The 24022-nt window shown below is 33.3% G+C and overlaps 2 protein-coding genes across 4 annotated transcripts; one reads left to right on the top strand and one right to left on the bottom strand.

The window, feature by feature from the left end:
• The first annotated feature begins 16 nt into the window (after nucleotides 1-16).
• On the top strand, nucleotides 17-1264 carry LOC100369594 (vacuolar-sorting protein SNF8-like). The gene has a single exon (XM_002742017.3). The coding sequence runs from the start codon at nucleotides 95-97 to the stop codon at nucleotides 836-838; it is 744 nt and encodes a 247-aa protein (XP_002742063.1). The 5' UTR covers nucleotides 17-94; the 3' UTR covers nucleotides 839-1264.
• Nucleotides 1140-24017, bottom strand: LOC100369444 (uncharacterized). Of its 3 annotated transcripts, none has more exons than XM_085503079.1 (15): nucleotides 23494-24017; nucleotides 17431-17566; nucleotides 13305-13503; nucleotides 12508-12678; nucleotides 12082-12169; nucleotides 11523-11706; nucleotides 10282-10436; nucleotides 9452-9527; nucleotides 8771-8854; nucleotides 8013-8126; nucleotides 7064-7362; nucleotides 6652-6802; nucleotides 5997-6079; nucleotides 5471-5575; nucleotides 1140-3298 (listed from the first exon to the last, which is right to left on the bottom strand). In XM_085503079.1, exons 1-15 carry the CDS (start codon nucleotides 23689-23691, stop codon nucleotides 3179-3181), a joined length of 2163 nt encoding a protein of 720 aa, XP_085359205.1. In that variant the 5' UTR covers nucleotides 23692-24017; the 3' UTR covers nucleotides 1140-3178. The 3 variants fall into 3 exon arrangements, with proteins under 3 accessions (XP_085359205.1, XP_002742062.1, XP_085359204.1); XM_002742016.3 differs by having other exon boundaries at nucleotides 6006-6079; nucleotides 8013-8129; XM_085503078.1 differs by having other exon boundaries at nucleotides 8013-8129.
• Between the last annotated feature and the right edge of the window lie 5 nt (nucleotides 24018-24022).

Here is a 24022-nt window from a genome sequence, read left to right on the forward strand (position 1 = left end):
AAATAATTATGACTGAAATTGACTAGAGGAAAAAAGATTGCGGGATTTAGTAGCTTGTTTTGTCGCAGTATTTGTTGTCCGAGTAGTTGTAAAAATGCGTCGCCGAGGTGGTGGGGTTGGAGCCATTAATAAGAAACGATTAGCGGAAGCGAAATTCAAAGACAAGGGAACGTCGATTGCGGAAGACCAATTGGCTCAAATGTCAAAGCAACTCGAAGCTTTCCGTACCTACCTGGAGGACTTCGCTACGAAACACAAGAATGATATTCGCAAAAGCCCAGAGTTTCGAACGCAGTTTCAGGAAATGTGTGCCACGATTGGCGTCGACCCTTTGGCGTCGGGGAAAGGTTTTTGGTCTGAAATGCTCGGTGTGGGTGAATTCTACTACGAACTTGGGGTCCAAATCATCGAGGTATGCCTGGCGACACAACACAGAAATGGGGGACTGATGTATTTAAATGAGCTGCTTTTGAAAGTGAGAACAACGAGAGGAAAGTCGAAGCAAGCCCAAGACGTGAGCGCTGACGACTTGATGCGAGCTATAAAGAAACTAAAAATTCTAGGCAATGGTTTTACACTGTTGAAAGTTGGGGATGGAAATAATTATCTAGTGCAGTCTGTCCCAGCAGAACTAAACATGGATCATACAAGTGTACTGCAAGCTGCCAAGGACACGGGAAACACTTCTATACCACAATTGAAGCAAAAATTGGAATGGGAAGAAGAGAGAGCCAAGTTAGCCGTTGACTACATGGTAAAAGAAGGGCTTGCATGGGTTGATATGCAGACCAGACCTCAACTGTATTGGTTCCCTGGACTTTTTACTGAGACATCTTAAAGGTCTTGGTGATGTTTATCAGATTAATTTGTGGGGAAAACGATAATTTCTAGCAGAATACAAATCATGAAAATGTAGTAACAGTATTATTTTATAAAGAATTCCTGTGCAACGATTTAAAAATGAATTACTCTCAACATGCTAACCCATGTAATAATGTTTTTATATCAAACCAGGGAGTAAGGTGCATAAATAGGAGAAACTTAGCAAATGTACCTTGGTAAGAAAATAATTTGTTCTCCCCACGATACCAACCATGTGATGATGTCCATCTCCAGAAAAAACATACACAACAGATACAAACTGTTAATTTTGTCTTTATTATTGTAAGTACATAATAACACCAATATTTTACTAAAATACTTTACAATCTAAAAAAAATGTACATACTTGACAATTGTTAATAAATGAATGTCATTTTCAGAATGGTTTGTCTTTAATACACTGAACTGTGTGGAAGTCTATTACCACTTCACAGAGGGGAACAAATGAATTCCCACCTCCTAATTTGAAATGCATGCATGCATGTAAATATGTATATTGTCATATCAAGATTTCTCTTTAAAAAATATACTTGTACTTTTTGGAACGCAGACCAGCACAGTGGCTTTAATGTGTGCATTTACCGGTATATTGGACGTCACATGTTTATTGGAGATATAAGATTGTAAATAATATTTCTGAAAACACTTCCTTAGGCACACTGTGACTAAAGCATTAATGGCACTATTAATGGACGGTAGATTTTGTCATAGTTTGTGCTCTAGCTATCGCATAAAGAAGTCTTTGTTAGTTTAGTCCTAGTGCTTTTGCTTCCCACACAACAACTCCACATTTGATTGTGTACAGAGTATATGGTATCACTCAAATAAGGAACACCAGGGATAACAAAGAAAACATTTATCTTACTTGAAAACAAGCCATACACATTACCACAAATAAGATATATAGAATTAGCTTGATCTATCCCTTAATTTATGGAGAAAAACTTGGAAATAGGGAAATATATTCTCAAATATTGAAACTACCAGTATACCACAAGAGCTATTACATGTTTGTGACTATGCTACTGTGCAGGCAGCGTGATAACAAAACAGAAAAGCATGTATTGTAATATTGGGCATTGTGTACATCTCCCTAGTTCAGTTGATAACCATCCATACACATTGTTCACTGAAATATGCAAATGTTACAATTATAAACCTTTGAACTCTATTACTTTACCCACCAAAATATGGGTGCACCTTTTTGCACAGTTTTATTTTTCTACATCGATAATTTCTTTATTAATTTTGGTCCAAATATTTCATTAGCTGCAAGTATTGATCAAATGCAAAAATATGCATGTTTATATTGTGAGAAGTTGACTGGCATTCAAAGCGTTAAATTTAAATCAAATACACTACCACATGTTATGGTGTCAGTATTAATACACATAGATCATATTCTCTATAAACGTGAATTATTACATAAGGTTTGTTTCTACCTAAGTATGTATTAGCTCAGAATATTAGTTGATCTAAAAATTACCGAAATCTGGCGTGAAGAACTTTGAACAATTTATTCCTATCTCGTATACAAATTTGAGGTAAATTTGAGATTTAAACCCAATTGACTGTAAACTAAGTTATGATTTTATTCATTACTAATCCTTCTTAAACAAAACACCACTCATCCTATAAAAGTTATTATTATAGATCCATTACTAGTCACTTTTATAATATTTCCTTTCTCAATATGGAATGGTTTTGTTCAGAAAGAAAAGCATCATGGCCACCGTTCTTGAACTTGTTAGAACAAGAAAATCAATCAACAAAGCAAAATAACACATTTTATGAAAAATTGTTGTGATCCTTCAAGTCTTTAGCAAGGAAGTCACTGATATAAATTGTCAACCGCAGTTAAAACATTAAGTTTTTCAACATTGTGTGATGTAACACGTTTCTTTACCCTGTTCACGCAAGGTTTAATATTCACACAAACTTGGTGTAGTACTCGGCTGAATGTTCTTGCCGAGGTCTCCCAGGGACTCTCCAAAACCACTAGAAAAAATAAAAGCCATGGATGGTCTTGTAGACCAAGGATAGCGTAATGTACTCTTCAGTGCACTTATATTATAAAAGCCGCTTTAATTAAAAAAAAGACTGAAAAATAGAACATAGTACTAATTTAGTTTAAAGATAGAAGCCTCTTCTCTAACTGATTGTCCATCAGATAAGGTCATTGGTACGCCATTGTTAATGAGATATGAAACATATTCATATTTTTGTGTCAATCATTATTTTGTACCAAGCTCATTGTTTGGTTTGTGATGTTTCATGTACTGCCACATTCTTGACATCACACCATTTTGTACTCTATGAGGTAAAGCGGCAATGCTTGCGAGGCATGAAACACCACATACTCCTGGCATGGTCCACTTGATAGATCGCCTATACCACGTGATAAACGCCCAGGAGTCTAGAATAAACAATGATCAAGATGTAATAGGTGGAAAAATGAAGAAGGTTATTCTTTTCTTGTATAATAGGCGAGTGTGCTTGGGGGAAGGCGGCATTCATTAGGCTATTTGCCCTAGTTTTTTACAAGTTCAATTTCCATACATGTATGTTGTCCCAAGATATATCTTACAAAAGTATGTATGAATAGCAGAGTGGTATAAATTATACTTTATTCAACAACCTTGTGTGTGTAATAATAGCTGTTCAGCTGATTTCACTGTATGCAACAGGGAGGCCAATTTATAATTCCAAATATGCAAATATTGTCGCCATTTTGGATCCATATAAATACTAAATCATTCTAAATTTTAACTTTTTGTGAGAAATCACTAATATGGTGACTTTTGTGTAAATAAAGTGTATTTATGCAAATAAGGCATGTTCAAATGATCACATGACTGGTTAATGGACATTCCAGTATCTTTGAGCAAGAATGTGTTTTTTTCAATCACTGACAAATTTTAATTTAGAGGTGGAGATGGTTTTATGGTACTATGGTGGCCATTTTAGATTCATGCAAATTAGAAAAATTGTCTGAGGGTGACATCATGCAGGTTTATCAAATGTATGTTCTAAGAGATCAAAATCTATCAAAACAATTTGTATAGACTTCAAATTCCAAGTTGGTCCCCTTGTCTGTCAGACTAACATGGTCACTAAATCGAGATTCCAACTACTCTAAATTCTGTATTAGAAATCATGGCTTCTATAACAAGCCATGCATGGCACAGTCCCTGTTAGTTATGAAATTTAAGATATATAGTTTTGTTTATAGTAATATAGCTGGAATATAACCATATCAGGAATATTATTTTTTTAAATTAAAATGATTTACATTTGTATTAGATCGTCAAAAAAGTACTTGTCCATATTGAGAGATATTGCTCTGGAACAGCATTCAAAATCAGCCATTTTGAATACATGTATATATATAACATGATGTATAACGAATATATAAAATTTAAATATAATAAGTCAAACCAATATATCTGTTTATCTTAACATAATGTATAATGAATATTAAAAATTTGAAAATATTATCAGTGAAAACAAGTCGGAGATATGAGTCTAGAAGCCCATTCATTAAAACAAAATGGCCACCAGACAGCCATTTTGAATCCGATCTGAAAAATAAATGATGTGCATCAGGAACCTGTAATGTCTAATATATGTACCAAGTTTGAACGAAATCCATCCATAAATGCCAGAAATGCTTGATATTTGATGATTGTTTAAGCACAAAAAAGGCTACCATTTGGCCATTTTGAATAGGATCGTCAAACCAATATATCTGTCTATCTATGACATGATGTATAATGAATATTTAAAATTTGAACATAATCAGTGAAAGCAAGGCAGAGATATGGCACGAGAACCACATTCATGAATACAAAATGGCCGCCAGTCGGCCATTTTGAATCTTATCTGAAAAACAAAATTATTTGCATCAAGGTCCCATAATGTCTAATGTATATACCAAGTGTGAACAAAATCCATCTGTAAACAGCCGAGAAATGGTTTATTTTGATGATTTTCAGCACAAAAATGGCCACCATTCGGCCATCTTGAATCAGATCGTGAAACAAAATCACGTGCATATGTATAATATCATGTATGATGTATGTGTGAAGTTTGATTGTGATTGGTCCAGGCATTTCTAAGATACAGGTCCGGACGCACGCACAGACGCATGCACGTACGGACACACGGAGGTCAAAACATAAGTCTCCGTTTTCGGACTGCATCCGAACGGGGACTAAAAATGATACAATGCAACAGAGAGAATGCGACTTCTATTTGAGCATTTACACATATGAGAAATGGTCAATTTTTGGTTCTCATTATTTCAAAAAGAATAGGTATGGCTTCTATTGGGAATGCAGCCTCTAATACAGATTTTACAGTAATTCATGCATGGTATTCATTAAAACATATTCAGATACAACAGACATTTTGAAAATATGAATCAACACCATATGAACTACTAATGTTCATTAAGCGTCCCACATGACTTTTTACAATGTGTAAAAAAACATGTTTCTTTACATGAACTTTGACCCAAGTTGCATGATGACCACCAGCCTTTGAAATGTTTCTACATAAATGTGTGTGAAGGCGCTATAAAACTCACCAGTATTGAGTCGTATCCTTCCGGAGGTTTACATCGAGTCACTTCCTTGTTGATAACAGTTTCTGTTTTACCAAGACCAACCTCGGCAACTAATATTTTTCCAAGCTGTAATAAAAGTGATATTTTTGAACTTCATTCACTATTTATAAATCCTTGTCAGCAGAATAAGACAAAAGAACATTGTCTTCCCCAAAGCAGTTTAAGAACTAAACAAATTTTATTTGTTCCACACATCAATGTTCTTTTATTGTTTTTATACTATAAGTATTGAAGTTTCATTTCAAATTAGGGTTAATGGGGGGGGGGGGGGTATATACCACATAGTCTAAAATCAAACAATGTGATACCGGGGTGAGATAAGCCAACTAGAAATCAAGTTTTCAATTGGTCAATTTATTCAGTTTTTCACACATTTATTTGTAACAATACATGTTGACATTTCAAACAGTATATACTTATACGAGTGTTAATGGAACAGTCAGACACTAGAGAGGGCGCTTCAATCCAATACTTCCCAGGTACTTACTGTACTTACTTCAGAGAACTGAGCAGCTTTATACGGATACTGAGAGAAGTATAAACCAACTCCATATTTACCATGAGAAAAATCTGATGAGATATAACAATTATATTTATTTATTATAGTCACTATAATCACAATGTGTAATTCAGGCTGGATATGGTTTCTGTGCACACCTTATGTATGGAACCCCCATACATCCTATAATAGCAATAATTTATGATATTTTGACTTAATTTTTGGCAAGTTAAACTGTTTCTAACATCAGTGACTACTTATGAATAAGGGAATATTTCCAAACTTCTACGAGATGACACATTGTGCATGAATAATGTGGACTAAACATCTGCCGCAAAAATTGTATGATTTTGAATTTCTTTTTTTTTTTATATAGTTCAATGTCAAAATTCCGATCTTTCAGAGGGGAACATGGCATTGGGATGCATCAAAATTGAAAAATGCATCACATGTGTATAGCCAAAAAATTCTTTTTTTGTATTAACATCACTACTGTAACAATGCTATGAACTTTGTTTGTCTGATTTTCAAGTTTGATTTCACGAATAATGCAGGATTTCTAGAAGTTTAGAATATGCATTATTGGGGAACACTCATTAATAATGCCCACTGTGCACAATCTTTGAAAGGACATGAAACTTACCTTGCTCTGAGAATCCATTTTTGAGATTGAATTGTGTCCTATATGGTCTTTCTAAGCTTCCACAGTAGTAAAGTCTTGTACACATGCTTGGATCTACTAAACTGTTTATTCTACTCTTAAATATTGACTTTGCACTCAGTGTTAAATTGGCCTGTGAACAAAATTGAAAAAATATAAATAAAATGTTAACAACTAGAGCTTTTTTTAGACAATAAATATCAACAATCCATGCCTAGGGCATGTACGTTTCCAACAGTTAAGAGACATCGAAACAGATTTAGTCTAATTAAAATATTAAAAGAGAATGCCAAAATACAAAGCAATGTCACAATATTCAACAAGAAGCACATTGACAAGAAAGAAAACCAATTTTGTTTTTGATATAACATAAAACCTCATTTTAAATTCTTACCTTTGTTAACAAAGTAATTTCACAATCCTGCTCCACTCTCTCATCTGTTGTCATGCCGATTTTGAATTCTTCCATGACTTCCCAATCATTGGGAGAATACAACACATCATCATTAACATCTTCATCATCACCATCTTCCTCCTCTTCTTCTTCCTTCTCCTCCTCCTCTTCATCCTCCTCCTCATCTTCATCCTCCTCCTCCTCGTCATCTTCCTCTTCCTCATCCTCATCCGTGTCATTATCACCATCGTCATTTTGGTAAACTGATAACTGTTGTGCATTATCACCGATAGAGGACACTGTTCCAAATAAAGAAAGTACAATGATAAGTTCCTGTAATACGGTTAACAAACACAAATACAACTGAATACATGACATGGTAAATATTATTGAAATCAAAGTAAACATGTACTGTGTCTGCATGCATGGCTCAAACCAATGCTTGTGTAGGGCATCAATTTGCCCAGCTACAGATCATGGTGCATCTTTCCCTTGGCCACGGCGCATCACAAAAAAGGATGCCTAATAACTAAGTTTTTTACAAGCAGACTGTGACGTGCCATGTAGCTAGGCGATTTTGTGCCCATACCCAGAAAACTTTAATTCATATTTACCATTCTGTGTATTTGGTCTTATTTACTTAATTCCATTCAAAAAAAGTTCCTGTTTTAACTCATAGTTGTGGATGCTTAAATTGATTTAATTTTGTATATTTTGGGTCACTGAAATTGAACATATTTTTATATTTTTGGGGTGTCTATTATTGAATAAGCCTTTATTTAAATGTCTTGCATACCAAACATGCTTTATTAGTAGAGTAGGTGCTTACATAACAGAGCTGTGTCTGTGGTTAAAGTATTAAAGTCATGTGTTTATAATCCAGTATACAATTAATGGTGAGTACATGATTGTCACTACTCAGTGGTTATTTATTCTATAGAGTACTTACCAATGTGACTCTCATTCGCAAGTATGTGATTGTCATCGCTGTGTTTCTTGGCTATTTTCAAGACATCAACTTGTTTCTCAAGATCACTAATTAAACCTTCGCCACTCTCATCGTCTGCTGGAATTATAAAAATATTAAATTTGTCTGTCATCGGTTATTGTCATTGTTTTGCAACAAGTTTGATTAAGAGAAAACATTCATAATAATTTTGTTTTCACATAATTTTGTGCCATTTGACAGTTCCTTGACATTGAATGTCACTGTTGTCTCTCCAGCTGTTCTAACAGTAAATATAGTGATTAATACATATAAGTTATTGCACTGTGTCACTCACAGATGAACACTACTTGTAATATGCTGAGACAGTGTTACACATATACGTACATGTATATTTAATAACAACAACATTGAACGATGTCATTATTTTATCTTTTGGCTGTGAACCAGTCACTGTGCACGGAAACAAAACGTTGCGTGATGGCCTTGAATTTAGATCAACCAATCATGAGGCTGATCCGCCAACTGCTATGCTACAAGTCATACTCCAATGAGTGCAATAAAAGTGCATTAAAATAAAAACAAAATTTCATAGCAAAAACAACAAGATTGTGAAATTGATATAAGTATCAATCTCGAATAAATCCTTTACACAGTGATTTATTACTACCAAATATTACCGGGGGTATCATAGCTTTTATAGGAGAGGGGTTTGGGAGGGGTTAGAAGGGGTTGGGGGTGTACTTGAAATGATTCTTTACCATATGCATCAGCAAGAACCCCACTTAACGAGCTTGAGAGTCCTGTCTTTAATGTCAACAACCGGTATTGTAGAAATTCTTTTTCTGAGAAAAAAAAAATACAGAGAAAGAAATATATATACTGAATATTACAAAAATAACAATTTCTTTGTAATAATTTTTGTTACTTCTTTTATTTCATTTTCCATACCATATTTGTTCTATTAAAAGCCAATCTGCAACAGAAATGTGTATAAACCAAAAATTGCATTTGTTTTATACTGAATCATGAAAATATTAGTCATTTTGATAGAAACACATCTGAAATTTACATAAGCACATGTGATACTAACGGAGCAATTATTTTATAGTATATTATTTTGGAACAAAATTAATTTATTACAAGCATAGGAAAAGACTTGACAATATTACAATACTCTAAACTTTAAGCCGTGAAAGACAAATATTCAGGAATTCCATGATTCAGGGAAAATCAAAAAATCTTGTGGCAGTTGTTGTTTCTTATTTTTACATAGATTATAAAGAATGGAGAAAAATATGCAAGTTCTGCAGCACTTTCTAGCTGTCAATACATCATCTGTTGAAAGCTTCCATGGATAGCCAAAATGAATGAGAAAAATTGGCATCAGTAAGTAATGTTATTAACTTAGTATTCACACACATGACATGATTTGAACTCACCCATTTTGAATTTGGATCTCTGTAAATTTGTGACTTCACTCTGTAGGTATGATATGACGTCTTGTTGTGAAGCGGCCTAAAATTAAACACAATTACCGTAACAGATTTTGTCAGTCAATAGCATTTTTCCCAAATCATGAAGGACAAACAAAAAATAAACATTGGCAATAAATTCTGGGATAGAGACAGCAGAACTAAACTAGGGAGAATGATTTTCATTTACTGTAAGGTAAAATACTTTATTTTCGCTATTTTGCTGCTGATGATTCAAGGAAACTAGATTCCAGTGAATATACCTTTTTTTTTATACTTTGCATTCAACTTGTCAAAAATCAGTGCAAATAAATTCCATACTGAGCATGAAAAATGTCTTTTAAGCAAAAATCAATTCTGGCTGAAATATTATCAACTGAGGTTTTGTGTAAAAAATTTTGTATTTTTATATTACACATTTATTTAAAAATGAGCTTTGTGATATGAAATGAGAATAAAAAGGTTAATGTCAGGTTATATATTATCCTAATAGTGCAAATGAACATGCATAGCTAGAAATGAATTACCATTGAGTTTTACATGAATTTAAAAAATAGACAAATTTAATGGTATTCATAGTGGTAAAATTTGCTGATAGTCGCTGTGGCTCCAACTTTTTAGGACCTTTAGGTTTTTTACAAAATTTCATGATTTTTACTGACTCTCAAAAGTCAAAAAAATTGAAGCAACATGTTCACAGTGATAAACAAAAAAATGCACACCATCCCCTTTTAAAATGGTCACTGCTAAAAAATTTATTTTCACAGTATGTAAATTGGTTTAAATTAAATATTTACCAATGCTTTGAGAGCGATGACTTCATTCTTCATTCTAGCCATGCATGCATACTGTGCCTGGTACGCCTCTTTGCTTCTTTCTGACCATTTCTGCATTTCAAGATCCAACAGTTTCAGATCGAATTCATGGTCTGTTTCACCAAGCACTGTCTGGGCTGTAAGCAGAGTAAACAGAAATTAGAGAAAAAGTTGGACCCAGATAAGTGTGAATAACATTGCTCACTATTTGATGATGATAAAACTTTACTTCTGTACATAGATGCTATGAGTTACAAAGTTTAAGAATTTATTGCATGTCAAATCACCCTGAAATACACTTTAATTGGCGTGATTTCAAATTGAGCAGCTACAAAGCATAGTTCACATAGAAACTATATAGATGTTTTAAATAACTGCAGAGAACTGCTTGATCATCAGGATTTGAATAAATCATCATTTTACTTTGTTATCTATAGTGAAAGGGTGTTACCATAGCTATGCTGATAGAGGGCAGTGTTCATACTTATCTCTTAGAGAGGTTTTCATACATAGGGTCACGTGATAGAGGGAATGTGATAGAGTGAATTTTGGACGGCTAGAAATAGATGTACATTTCTTGATGAGCAAAGATAAAGATACATAGCATTTGTACATCTCTATTAGAAGGACACATGTAATACATTCAGATTATTTTAGGTGTAGAAACATTAAAATATCTGGTTTAATAGTACATGAAAAACAGATATTCACTAAAATTAGAGAATTGAAAATATCATGGAATTGACATGGTCTACTCAAAGTACACCTACATACCAAGTATTAAAGCAATCAGGATAGTATTTTTCATATTAATTTGGAATATAACTGCATCAATGACTGGATACTTAGAATTACATGCACATTTAATAAGGTCATATTTATTCATGCTGCATGAGAGAGAACAAACTGGCAATGGACTGAAAAGTAGCTGAAGACAATCAGAAGAAAACATCACACATCATGGAAAACCCCATTGACTTGCACCATGGCAACAACAGTTACTTGCACCATGGCAACAATATCATTTGTATTATGGCAGCAGTTATTTGTGTGACATGGTTATCAGCCTTCTGCAACCAGAGATGGAAGTTCAGAGAAATCAAATTATTGTATGCTGGGTAATTCAAGCACAGATACACCTATGTCATTTATAGAAGTGTACACATTACTAATAACGCAAGTATTGAAACTGTCATGTACTAATTCCACTCCAATGTACTTACTTGTAAATGGTGGAATGTAACACATTAAAGTACTATTTGTCCAGTTATCAGCAATTTCTTTATATTTACTATTAAGGACATAATCATCACTGAAACCATAGTTTGCAAAGAAATCCATCGCAGAATGGTCCGCGTAAACTACTATTGAATCGTATAAACCGACCAGTGATGTGTCTTTCATGCTCTGAAAGTAATGCAAAATTGCAGTTTTATATGAAAGTATTTTAAAGTGGCAAAATCAGGGATGAAAAGTTGATAACTCTATTCAAAATAACTAGACATTTCGAACAATGGCTCTTTATCGATGCTATTAAAGTCAAAAGTAACAAGTAACAAGTAACAGATATATGATTTTGATTTTGATTTTTTAACACAAAAACCATGATCCTTAAACTTGTTTGAGACTTGTTTGAGAAATTTTAAATAAAATCAGAACAAAAGTGAATTTTTTATAGTAAATTTCATTATAGATGCTAATAACATGCAAAATTATGCTAATTATATGCAATTATGCTAATCATGTGCATATATAAAAGAATATTGCTATATATGGCCATACCTGCAGTAAATATTTGCCAATTCCCCACTTTCTGTATCTTTTCCTCACAACTAATAAATCAATCTGGATTATTTTTTCGCCGGGTCTCCTGAAATTAAAGGTATTCATGTTAATATGAGATGATGTGAATAATTACATTATTTCTCCCAGTGAAAATTGTTTGGGAGTCATCCAACTACCTGTGACTTAGCCGAAATCACGACTTACTGAGGCATGACATAGCGAAAGGGCCCTGTATATACTAGTACATTCTTTTTAGCCTAATACCATAGGTTCTGAAAAACATAACCTTCACAAAACGTAGATAATAATACAGCAACAATTTTCAAGTGTCTTTATAAACAAAACTGATTTGTTTTTCACCTGAAAACTGCATAGTGGATTTCCTGAATAACATGAGAATTCAAAATTGTGCTTGGTACTCACACATGTGACTTTTCCCATGTTGCACACCCAACCAGTCTATTTTCAATTCCCACAAACTCTGGCTGAATATCTTGATCATGTGTTTTCCTGGAGTTTCTGTTTTTCCTTCTTTTTCTCACAACTTTTAAAAAATCCCCAATGCCTTCAGAGTAATCTTCTTCCTCACTTTCACTACAAAATTAGAGAATGTAATGAAGGATTAATGGATGATGACATATGTAACACAGACATGCACCTGGGAACACCAGAAATTGATTGATGTTCTACAGGAGAGACTATAAAATAATTCCTGACCAGCCTTGACATACATCTGCATTATCATAAATACATACATACATACATACATACATACATAGTTTATAATTTTTTCTGTTGAAAACTATATTGCAACCTAGGTATTAACATGTAGGCCTAGGTCATGTGATCACCCTGGCAGAGTCAGAGGTATCAGTGAATTAAATATCTACAAGGCAATATTTTTGTAACTTAGAAAAAACACCTGTTAGCTGAGAAAGGAGCTTGAATTGAAAATATCAGTATGTGTTGAAATGTACAATGCGATCATCATCATCATATATTACCATATCTTGTTTATTCAAAATATTTTGCTCATAATTACGATTATGCACAAGTAGGTCATATTCAGGTAATTAATTGATTTCAACCAAAAACTCAAAAGACAATGTCTTCGCTTAGGATAGTCAAAAACACAAGTCTCCAGGATTTTATTTTCAAATGAATCTCCATTCAAAATACTAAATAGATTTCAAGTAAAATTAGTTGATAACAAATCTCACCTATCATCGTCTTCTTCATCTTCACTATCAGTATCACTGAAGACATCAGCAAATCTACCGACACGTGCTTCTTCTTCTTTGTCCTCCTTTTCAACTTTCTCCTCCTTATCATCTTTCTCTATGTCTCCATTCACAATGGGTTCTTGCTCACTTTTCTCTTTCTTATCAAATTCTCGGCTATTTATCTCAGCTATTACATCTAGGAATGGTGTGAAAAATAAATAGTATTAAGTACATTTTATTCACTAGCTTTTATGTTATCATAACTATAACAAATCCATACACTGTATTTACTCTATTAGTAGTATACATTGTATAAACCTATGTAATAGACAGAGGTACGTCTATTGTTGAAATAGGTCGCATTTTAATGATCCAAACTACAATACTGTATTTTCTCTGCTTACATAAATAACAACAATTTGTCTATTGTTATAAAAAGCCATATCTGAATGATTTCAGAATACAATAAATGTCTTTGTTCTTTTATATATGCTTCTATTGAAGATACGCTAATAACGCAAATACAGTAAGCAAATACTGTAAAACCATTTGTTTTCACTGGCACTACTTTGGTACTTTGATCATGCTCACTGGGGTTTAAGTTCATCAATTTGCCAGGGAGTTCCATTGTTATTTTACATCTTCATGTGGATTCAATTTAGCAGATTTTACATATCAACAAAAATAACAAAATTAAAACCCTGTGAATAATTAATGCATATATTCTAAATATCTCAAAAATATATGATATGATATATGAAAATGGCATTATAACATATAATGCCACAGATAGATGATGTCACTGCAATACCTGGGGACACCTTCCAAGGCCATACCACTTAATGTAAAATCATTTATTTTCACTGACATTTAATTTCACTTTTGATGTTTTGAGCGTATTCACTGCGTTTTAATTCAGAGAATTTAGCAGATAAACAATGAGTTCTATAGTTATGTTCATGTGGATTTAATTTAGCAAATTTTACTTATCCGCGAAAATAGCGAAATTACAACTCAGGGAATAAGTTATGCCTATACAGTATAATTAATAACATTGTCTGTTTAATGTGATCTTAAATTGATTCCTTATTCTTAATTTCCTGATAAGATCTCATGAGGCCTACCTAATAAGACTATTTTCTTGACCTATAATGTAGATTTCTTCTCAATTTTTATTCGTTCGTTTAATTTGTTTAACTGAACAAAGTCTGGGTGTTTTTGGCCATGCTGAGTTTTGTTTCTAAAAAATCAAATTTTGTGAGGGACTGTTGCTAGATTTTTTTTTAGCAGTGAACAGGAAGTCCCTGGACAGATAGCAACTATAATGGCTATCAAAATACATTCAAGCATCCTGTAGAGAAATTTTCTTATAAAAACAGACAGCTATTATCTAATTTTAACCGTTCAACCACCAGTTCCCCCGATTTTCATCACAAAATAGTCCCATTTACTCAAATTTTGTCTGTTGGCTACAAAATTAGGGTTCAGAAGTGCAGAAAATTTTGGAAGAGAAATTCTGGGAGTGAAACACAGTTTAAGTAATGTTTTAGGCTGTATTGGTTGTTGAATTTCCAAAAATGTAAAATTTTCCTTATAATGACATAATGTTGATCCACTCTACTAGGATTGCCCTTAAAATCACTTTTGTGTGCGTGTGTTTGATTTACAGTGTCTTCATGTATTAATGTGTTTTTTTTATTTTACCCAAACTTGGCAGGCAGGTCACACCTCCACTTTAGTTAGGTGGTAAAATCTGGGGGGAAATTCTGGTCCACTGTAGCCATGGCAACAGAAAAAAAAAGAAAAAGATTTTTGAATAGCTTCGTGCCAAATGTATCCCCCCCCCCCCCACAAATCTAGGAATACAAATCTCAGACATAGCTCATTCTACTCAGCTTGAGTGTGGGAACAAAGTTACTATTTGTTTTTTTTATATCTCTTTTTCATTACCAAGAAATTTGATCTCAAAGTTGGGATAATTTTTCACCAGGAACAGCTTTTTAACTCCTCTGTGATTTTTTTGGCTGGGTCGATTTAATGTAAGTCCCAATGCAACTTTGATTGAGATGTAAATGCTGCATTCAATCACAGACAGTATACCGCGGTAGTAAGAAAGACATGCAACTGCAGCAAACATCAAAGTCAAACGCCAGATGCCAAAGCAAGCTGGGCTGGAATATTACAATGAGCAAGTAAACAATGATGTCATATTTACTTCGATGCTATGTCAGTACTTTCGTATCGAACTACAAGTATCTCTCCATAAACGATTTTTTTTCTTCCCGGAATACGCATCTTTCAAACACACAATAGTTATCAGTTGTTCTTGTGACCGTGGTCCTCTAGTAAATATTAATTTTAATATATATGTTCCTGTTTAATAAAATTGAAAGTTAGTTTCAGACAACAGTGATGTTTCGTACATGTCAACTACCGGTAAATGTGGTGGTAGCAAAATGTTACTTACAGTTTGTACCCCATTTTTGATAAAATATTTGAATATTTTTGTTTTCATGATGCATAAATCTTCTTATTATATTATTTTACACCGACTATGTTGGTGTTTATTGTTCTCTGCCTTGCAATTTTTTTCAAATGTACTTTCAATCCGTCTGTTTTCATGTCAGTAGCCATCTTGGCTACACATTCAGTCCTTAAACCGAAACGAGTGTCTAAGTTTGTACCTGTGTTTTCAACAAAATAACTCAAATACTGTTAAAAAAAGGCACGATTCTCTTTATTATGTTATTTTCACTGACACTATATTCGTTTTTTTGTTAGCATTTCAAATTGTTTCAAAGTTTTTTTTTACGTGATGATCAAGAAAACGCAAATCTCTACTACTTTCCGGGTTGCTGCTCAAGCTCTGAATCCCAAACAGGGTTGTTAGCATGAATGGCTGTGTCTACTGTGTTTGGATCTTCTTCACTGTCATTTCGACCATCATCGAACATCGAGCAAATCATCTACATATGCAAACTCATGATCAATAACCACCATTTTGTAATATATTCGCAAAGACTAGAATACCTTAGGCGACTCGTCAACCTAGCCACCTAAAAAACACGCATTTTACGAGAAATAAAAATAAAAATTTTGTTTATGCTAACAGTTAGCGTAAATCAGCTTAACTTTTTTCCAGCCCATTCTGTTACAGTAGAATCACTGGAGTTGCTTGTATTTCCTACTATACTGTCTATGATTCAATCAAAGAATCTAGAAATACAATCGCAAAACAGTCAGAAATAAAAAGTTATGCACTACCCGGTAGTAATAAAGTGAAGTGACTTCGGAAGACTGAATGTATATGGGGCCCCGGTTTTAGTTGTAAACCGACGTTAGCTTCATGTTAATGTCCTACCATGGCAACAGCCGAAAACATGTTGTTTGTATTTTGAGCGAAGCGGATCACCAATCAGCCTACCGGCTTGTCTAAGTTTTCAAAAGGCATATCCTTAAAAGATTATTTCACAAGAGCTGCCTGCATTAATTATGCAGATGCTACATTTATATACATCCCTTTTACAATTTTGATGCTATGACTCAAAAATCAGGTCTTTATTTCAAAAGTTTATATATATAAAGATGTGTCTTTGAAGGCAAAAATGACAAATCATATTTTAGACCTCATGGTCTTCCTTCGGTTATCCAATCACTGTAAACAGTAAACAATCAAATTATGACATCATAGTTGCTGATTATGACATAACTGATGACTGATTATGACATCATTGATGACTGATTATGACATCACAGTTGCCATATTGGAAGTGCAAACCAAAATCCAGTGAAAATATTTATTTTCCCTAATGATTGTAATTTATGACAAATCAGTGAAAATACCAAAACAGTGATTTTCAGCAGAAATTAAACTAGTAAAATGAAAGTAATTGGTATAGTAGTCTTAATTCTGTATTTATACAAGCAAGTAGTTCAAGACAAAAATAATTTAAAAGTTATATAATTTTCTTATTTATTTAATTTGTGTGATTTGAACCTAGCAACTGGTGCAATATTATCTCTGGTCATAAGCATAAACCACAGTTATCTTATTTGGTAACCATGCAGAAACGTAGACCCTACAAAACAGATATATGGCATGAAGTAATAAGCAATGCAATACCTTGAGTGTCCCTGAGAAGTAATAATGTCCTGGCCCATTTATCACACACTGTTGCGTATAACACTTCTGGAGTAATGTCTGGCAGACTGTTATCATATAAAGCTACTACAGTGTGTAGTAGGTGCTTATTTGAAACCTGAAAAATAGATAAATATATAAATAAACATTTATATACATGTAAATATTTATAACAAGGATCATTGGATGCACTTCTGTCCATAGCAACCAATCACAGAACTTATTGCTATATGTATACAAATTGAAAACTAGAGCTGGCGAAAAAAGTTAATGTGAAGGAAGAAAAGAAAAGCAAACATTACCATAATGACTATGCAATGTAAAAACAAATGTGAATAAAAATGTCGTCTGGCATATTTGAGTAAAATATTTGCATAAAACCTACTTCAGCAAGCCCCTCCTGATTTCAAATGAAAAAAAACCCATAATCAAGTAAAATTTTATAAAAGAATATTCTAGACTGATGCCTTGCATATTCACTGTGTTTATTCTGTCAGTGTGAAATACATGATGAAAAAAAAAGGTATTTTAAGCATTTTTGGTCATTAATTGTTTGCAGATATAGATCAATATAGAATATTAATTTTAATGACACAACATTATCGTCACATAAAGGGTCATGTTATTTGTTTCTCTATTTGGAACGAAACAAAAATTAGTTTTGCTTCTCGTTATTATACACTTCCATTTGATACCTGCACATCAACTGCGCTTTTGTGTACAGGTAAACTGCACCACATACAGCACATTGGAAAAATGTTTGTTTTCTGTTTCAAAGGAAGATTGATCGGTCGGTCCAAATAAACCATTAATCATAGTTCCTAGGGTATATGCTTTAATGCCTGTATTTGCTAAGAAGACAAGAACCAAATTTTCTTTTTTTGGCTTTAGAAAGTCTCCAATAGAGGCACCTGCCAGAAAAAAAAAAGCATTTTGGTGGCATTTCAAGTGCATCGAACCAATATGCTAACAATTTTAAGCTTGCAGCTTTTAATATAATGACCACAAACCCATTTGCTTGATTTTTATCAATATTTAAAAATTTCAATGGCAATTGGAATAAAACCAACCAACCAATCAACTACCACAGTGTGCAGTGACATCATTTGAAAATGTTCTAATGTTATTCCATTGGTCAGTTGAAATGTGAAATTTATAAATACTGATAAAAATGAAGAAAATGGGTCTGTGATCATAATAATATTTTTTTTTTCTTCAAGTACTAAAAAAACCAGTGTTCTCCCCAGGATGTAAACAGCGTGGCGGTCCCGCCACAGTGCTTCGATTTGCCGCCACACTGGTCTGACACCGCCACGGTGATTAGCAAGACCGCCACAGTGCTTTTTTCATTAGGGATCTCGTCACACTTGTCGGCCCGACCGGCACTCAAAATTAGCGACCACCACGGAAACGCTTCCGACCAGGACTATTGCCATATTGTTATTATACTTACGTACCGACCGACATGCATCCTGCCAGTCGTGGATAATAATTTGTAAACAATAGACATAGTCCCGCGATTGAACAATACAAGTCAATTTTGTAAAATTAGCACCTCTTTGTTTGTAAGTAAATACTTTCTGACGATAGACGCAGTCTTTAAATTGAAAGCTAAAATTCTTTCAAAATCAATTCCACCCGATGTAACATGGGCAAAGCGGAGTTCACGATCAGTTTACGCTACTCAAGAAAAAACAACGAATAGAATAGAATAATGCTTTATTAATACTGTAAAGAAAGATTTAACATTTCTTTTTAGGTTTTCAGATTAATAAAGTAAATAATAAAAGTACATGAAATGTTAAAATTGATTTAAAAAGAACGTGTTTATTGCGTGATTGGGTAAAATACATTTGAACTGTTATCATCGTGAATCATGTAAAAACTCTTCTTTCAAGACTTCTTTTACCTTTTAAAAATTTCTAATCACCTCTTTCGAAAACCATCATGCAGTTTTCATCTGAAATTCATACCAACACATCGTGCTACGACATCGCTTTACTTCCGCAATGTAATTTTTATGATCACGATCATTCGGAAAACTTCGGGTTCTACCGGCATTACCATGCGGCATTCTGATTCGTTAATGGCGTTTTTGACCCACCGGGTCAAAGGACACATGCCGGTCAACTAATGCGTCATAACTATCATGGCGGGTCTGTGTTTTTCACCGAAGTGATCGAGTGATCAAAAATAACTTCTCCCGATAAAACTCGTTCAAATTTTATGTTTTTCTCATATAAAAAAAAAGTATTTAATTTTTGCATGGCATCATGACTGAGTAAGAGGAATTATTGGTATAACCTGTGTATAACATCGCGAAGTAAGTTATGTCACGTCGTAATTTTGATGATCGTTTGGAAGTGTTATTTGTTCGTTGTAGAAGCTGATGATCGGAATAATAACCAGGAATCCGCCAAATAATTACGTGGTCGATTTTTTGAAGGAGAATTTTGTAGTAATTAAGATCATGAAAGTCGTGAACAATATCCTGGCTCAAACGTTTCAAATTAATTTCATTTAACCTTTTACAATTTATTTGTTTCTTTTTAGTCTGCAGCATTTGCATTTCGAGAATGTTAAATTTTTAAATTCAAACTCTTCTATATTGTGGAACGTAATATTTTGACTCCAAAAAAAAATATATTTCCACTGTGACGGAGCTCATAATATTACAAAAGTGCCCAAAATAAAAGTGTTTATAACACTGTGTGAAGCAAATAAATATCTGCCACTTTGTTTTTTAAATATATGTTGTTTATTGTGTGGGTGTGAATGTGCTTTGGTCAATTTCTATTATTATGTAAATGATATGCAAATTATATGCAAATTAGGCCGCAACAGTGGTAAAAATTCCTGGGGAGAACACTGATTTATTTGTAATTGTATAAAAACATCAAATGATGATTGAAAGCAATTGTGAATTTAACGTTACTGTATGGTTTATCAGCCCATATGCACATACTTCAATGAAATAAGTATGTCATATGACCAATCACATCGCTGTAGTTTATATAAATTGCTTATTAAATGAATAGTTAAGTAGGAAGGAGAGTAGCACATGGTGCTAGGTGGTATTGTTTATTTATATAATACCAATACATGTTATATGAATGAAACAGCTGTTCCAACTTCAACAAATGAGCAATTGAATAATTCAGACTGGATATAATGTCTCTGATTCATCACATATAATAATAAAACACAGACAAATAATAAATTTTGGAGTACAGTTGTCTCAAAATTGGCTTAAAATATTTTGTCCAAAATCGCAACTAGCATCATGGGACATTTCTAATTATTATGGATATTTGTCTACAAAGATTGAACAAATTTAGGATATTTTGTGAAAATACTATTGAATTGTTGAGGTCAAGTTAGCATCTGAATCACTGAAATGAATAAATATTTTCAGTGGCTAGTGGAATTAGACCATATATAGAGCTGTAACACACAACATGTGTTACTGTGATATATTTCTGTTTATGTACTTCTATTGGTGAGCTTCTAGTTTAAAAGGGTTGAAATAAATAAATAAATGAATAAATGAATAAATGAATGAATGAATGAATGAATGAATGAATGAATAAATAAATAAATAAATAAATAAATAAATAAATAAATAAATAAATAAATAAATAAAAATAAAAAAAATAATTAATTAAACAATTAAATAATTAATTAATTATAAACATATTTATAACAATTTGTAAATACCATATATCAGCTTTCATTCAAATCCAAATATTTCACAAGCCATGCATGGCACAGTCCCCGTTAGTTATCAAATTTAAGATATATAGTTTTATTTATAGTAATATAGCTGAAATATAACCATGTCAGGAATATGATTTTTTAACATTAATTAAAATCATTGACATTTGTATCTGATCGTCAAACAAGTACTTGTCCATATTGAGAGATATTGCTCTGGAACAGCATTCAAAATCAGCCATTTTGAATACATGTATATATATATATAACATGATGTATAATGAATATATAAAATTTGAATATATAATCAGTCAAAGCATATAAGAGATATGGCTCTAGAAGCCCAATCATTAAAACAAAATTGCCGCCAGTCGACCATTTTGAATCTTATCTGAAAAACAAAATTATTTGCATCAAGGTCCCATAATGTCTAATGTATATACTAAGTTTGAACAAAATCCATCTGTAAACAGCCGAGAAATGCTTGATTTTTAGGATTTTTTAGCACGAAAAGTCGACCATTTTGAATCTTATCTGATATAATAAAATTATTTGCATCAAGGTCCCTAATGTCTAATGTATATACCAAGTTTGAACAAAATCCATCTGTAAACAGCCGAGAAATGCTTAATTTTTAGGATTTTTTAGAACAAAAATGGCCGCCATTCGGCCATCTTGGATCAGATCGTAAAACAAAATGATGTGCATCAAGGTCCCATAATGTCTAATGTATATACCAAGTTTGAACAAAATCCATCTGTAAACAGCCGAGAAATGCTTAATTTTTAGAATTTTTAGCACAAAAATGGCCGCCATTCGACCATCTTGAATCAGATCGTGAAAGAAAATGATGTGCATCAAGGTCCTATAATGTCCAACATATATACAAGGTTTGAACAAAATCCATCTGTAAACAGCTGGAAAATGTTTGATTTTGATGATTTTTAGCACAAAAATGGCCGCCATTCGGCCATCTTGAATCAGATCGTGAAACAAATTGACATGCATATGTATAATATCATGTATGAAGTATGTGTGAAGTTTGATTGTGATTGGTCCAGGCATTTCTAAGATACAGGTCTGGACGCATGCACAGACGCACGCACACACACATGCACGCACACACGCACAGAGGTCAAAACATAAGTCCCCGTTTTCGAACTGCGTTCGAACAGTACTTACATATTGTATAGATAACTTAGATATGCTGTAGATATTTTTATGATTGGATGAAATGAACTGAAAGGTAATTGCATCATAATCTTCTATATTTGACGTGTTTGAATCTGTCACTATTAGTTTGATATCTCTGGTTGAGGTTGGTTTAACCTAACTTGTTCAAATCATGAAACTAGCTCCAGATACACACATCAAACCAGACAACAACTTAACTTGCAATGTTGCTGTTTTGGTGATCGAAACAAAATGGTGGTGACAGTAAATAGGCTATAGTTTGGATCTAGATGGTACGGAAAACAAGTCTTGATGGCTACACATCTAGATTGACATGCACTCTGCAAAGTGCAACCCCTCCTAAAAAGAAAACGCTATAACTACTATTATTAGAAGCCGCGGTTTCTATTAAAATGATATAATGCAACAGAGAGAATGCGGCTTTTATGAGAGCATCTACAAATATGAGAAATTGTAATTTCTTCTTTCTAAATTGTACAAAAAGAATGGGTTTGACTTCTAATACAGATTTTACAGTAATACAAATTCAAATACCATATTTCACCATTTTTTTTAAATTTTTCCTAAGTTATGCATGCACAAAATAGCGATGATGCTTGAAAACTGTGTAGAACTCAGCAAATTTAGGACCGGCTTTTAACACAGTGCTCAACACTGGATATTAGGCAAGTTATATAATTACAAAGAAAAGAGTAAACAAAAATTTATCACAATACTGGTAAATACAGTAACTAAAAATGAGTATGTTATTAAATGGCTCCTATAGAAAGTGAATGCATCTTCTTTGGTTTCAAATGAAGTTTGGGAGGGTGTTGTAAATTGTAAATGGCAATAAAAAAATGAAATTTAGGGTAGTTTATTTCAAATGAAACAAACTAATTTTAAGTACACCAGTAAGTGATGATATAATTTTGCATTATCAGATCTGATGTTATTTTAAAGGGTGATTATAACAAATTATTTCTTCATAACAAAAATAACTACTGCTCGATCTTCATCCCAGCACGTGGTATCGCGTCTTTTAGCATGTGGTTTCCATGGCAACATGTGTTCAGTAACTACGTCACTCACGTAATGTTTTGTGTTGTGTTATGAGAATAGTACCTCAATAAGTTACAAATACTGCCGAAAACTTACCCCTGGTATAACATCGAGGGAACTCTTGGAGCTTTGAAACAAACGACGAAAATCAACAACGACTGGCGTACATTCCATGTTGGAGGTCTTCTTTTTAGATTTTGTCTTGTCATTTTTACCGTTCTTGACCTTTCTCTGTTGGAATTTCACGCTAGATAGAGTACTTGTGATCGTTGCGTAACTATCGCTACTCGCCATTGTACTGATTGTATGGTGTTAGTGGCGGTTCCGATGTACTGGAGCTGAACGTAACTTCCGCAGATAATTTCAAGTTGTGTAAGTTTCTCGGGTGACCCAGTCAGTGTCATCGAGCAAATGCTGTTACAATTGTCTTCTGTTTTCAAATAAATCGCAGGGTATGCACGGAGTCATTTATACACGACGTTACAGTAACAAATGAATAAACTTTACCTCGCTCTGAACAGTCACTACATTTTGTCATGGTCCCAACCGGCAAAACTGAAGTCGTGGATCTATTTTGATCGAACAGGAATTCGCGAGAAAACAAAGTGGAAACAAGCAACCAATT

The sequence above is a fragment of the Saccoglossus kowalevskii genome, chromosome 9 (assembly GCF_978046115.1).
Source record: "Saccoglossus kowalevskii chromosome 9, keSacKowa6.1, whole genome shotgun sequence".
Taxonomy (NCBI): domain Eukaryota; kingdom Metazoa; phylum Hemichordata; class Enteropneusta; family Harrimaniidae; genus Saccoglossus; species Saccoglossus kowalevskii.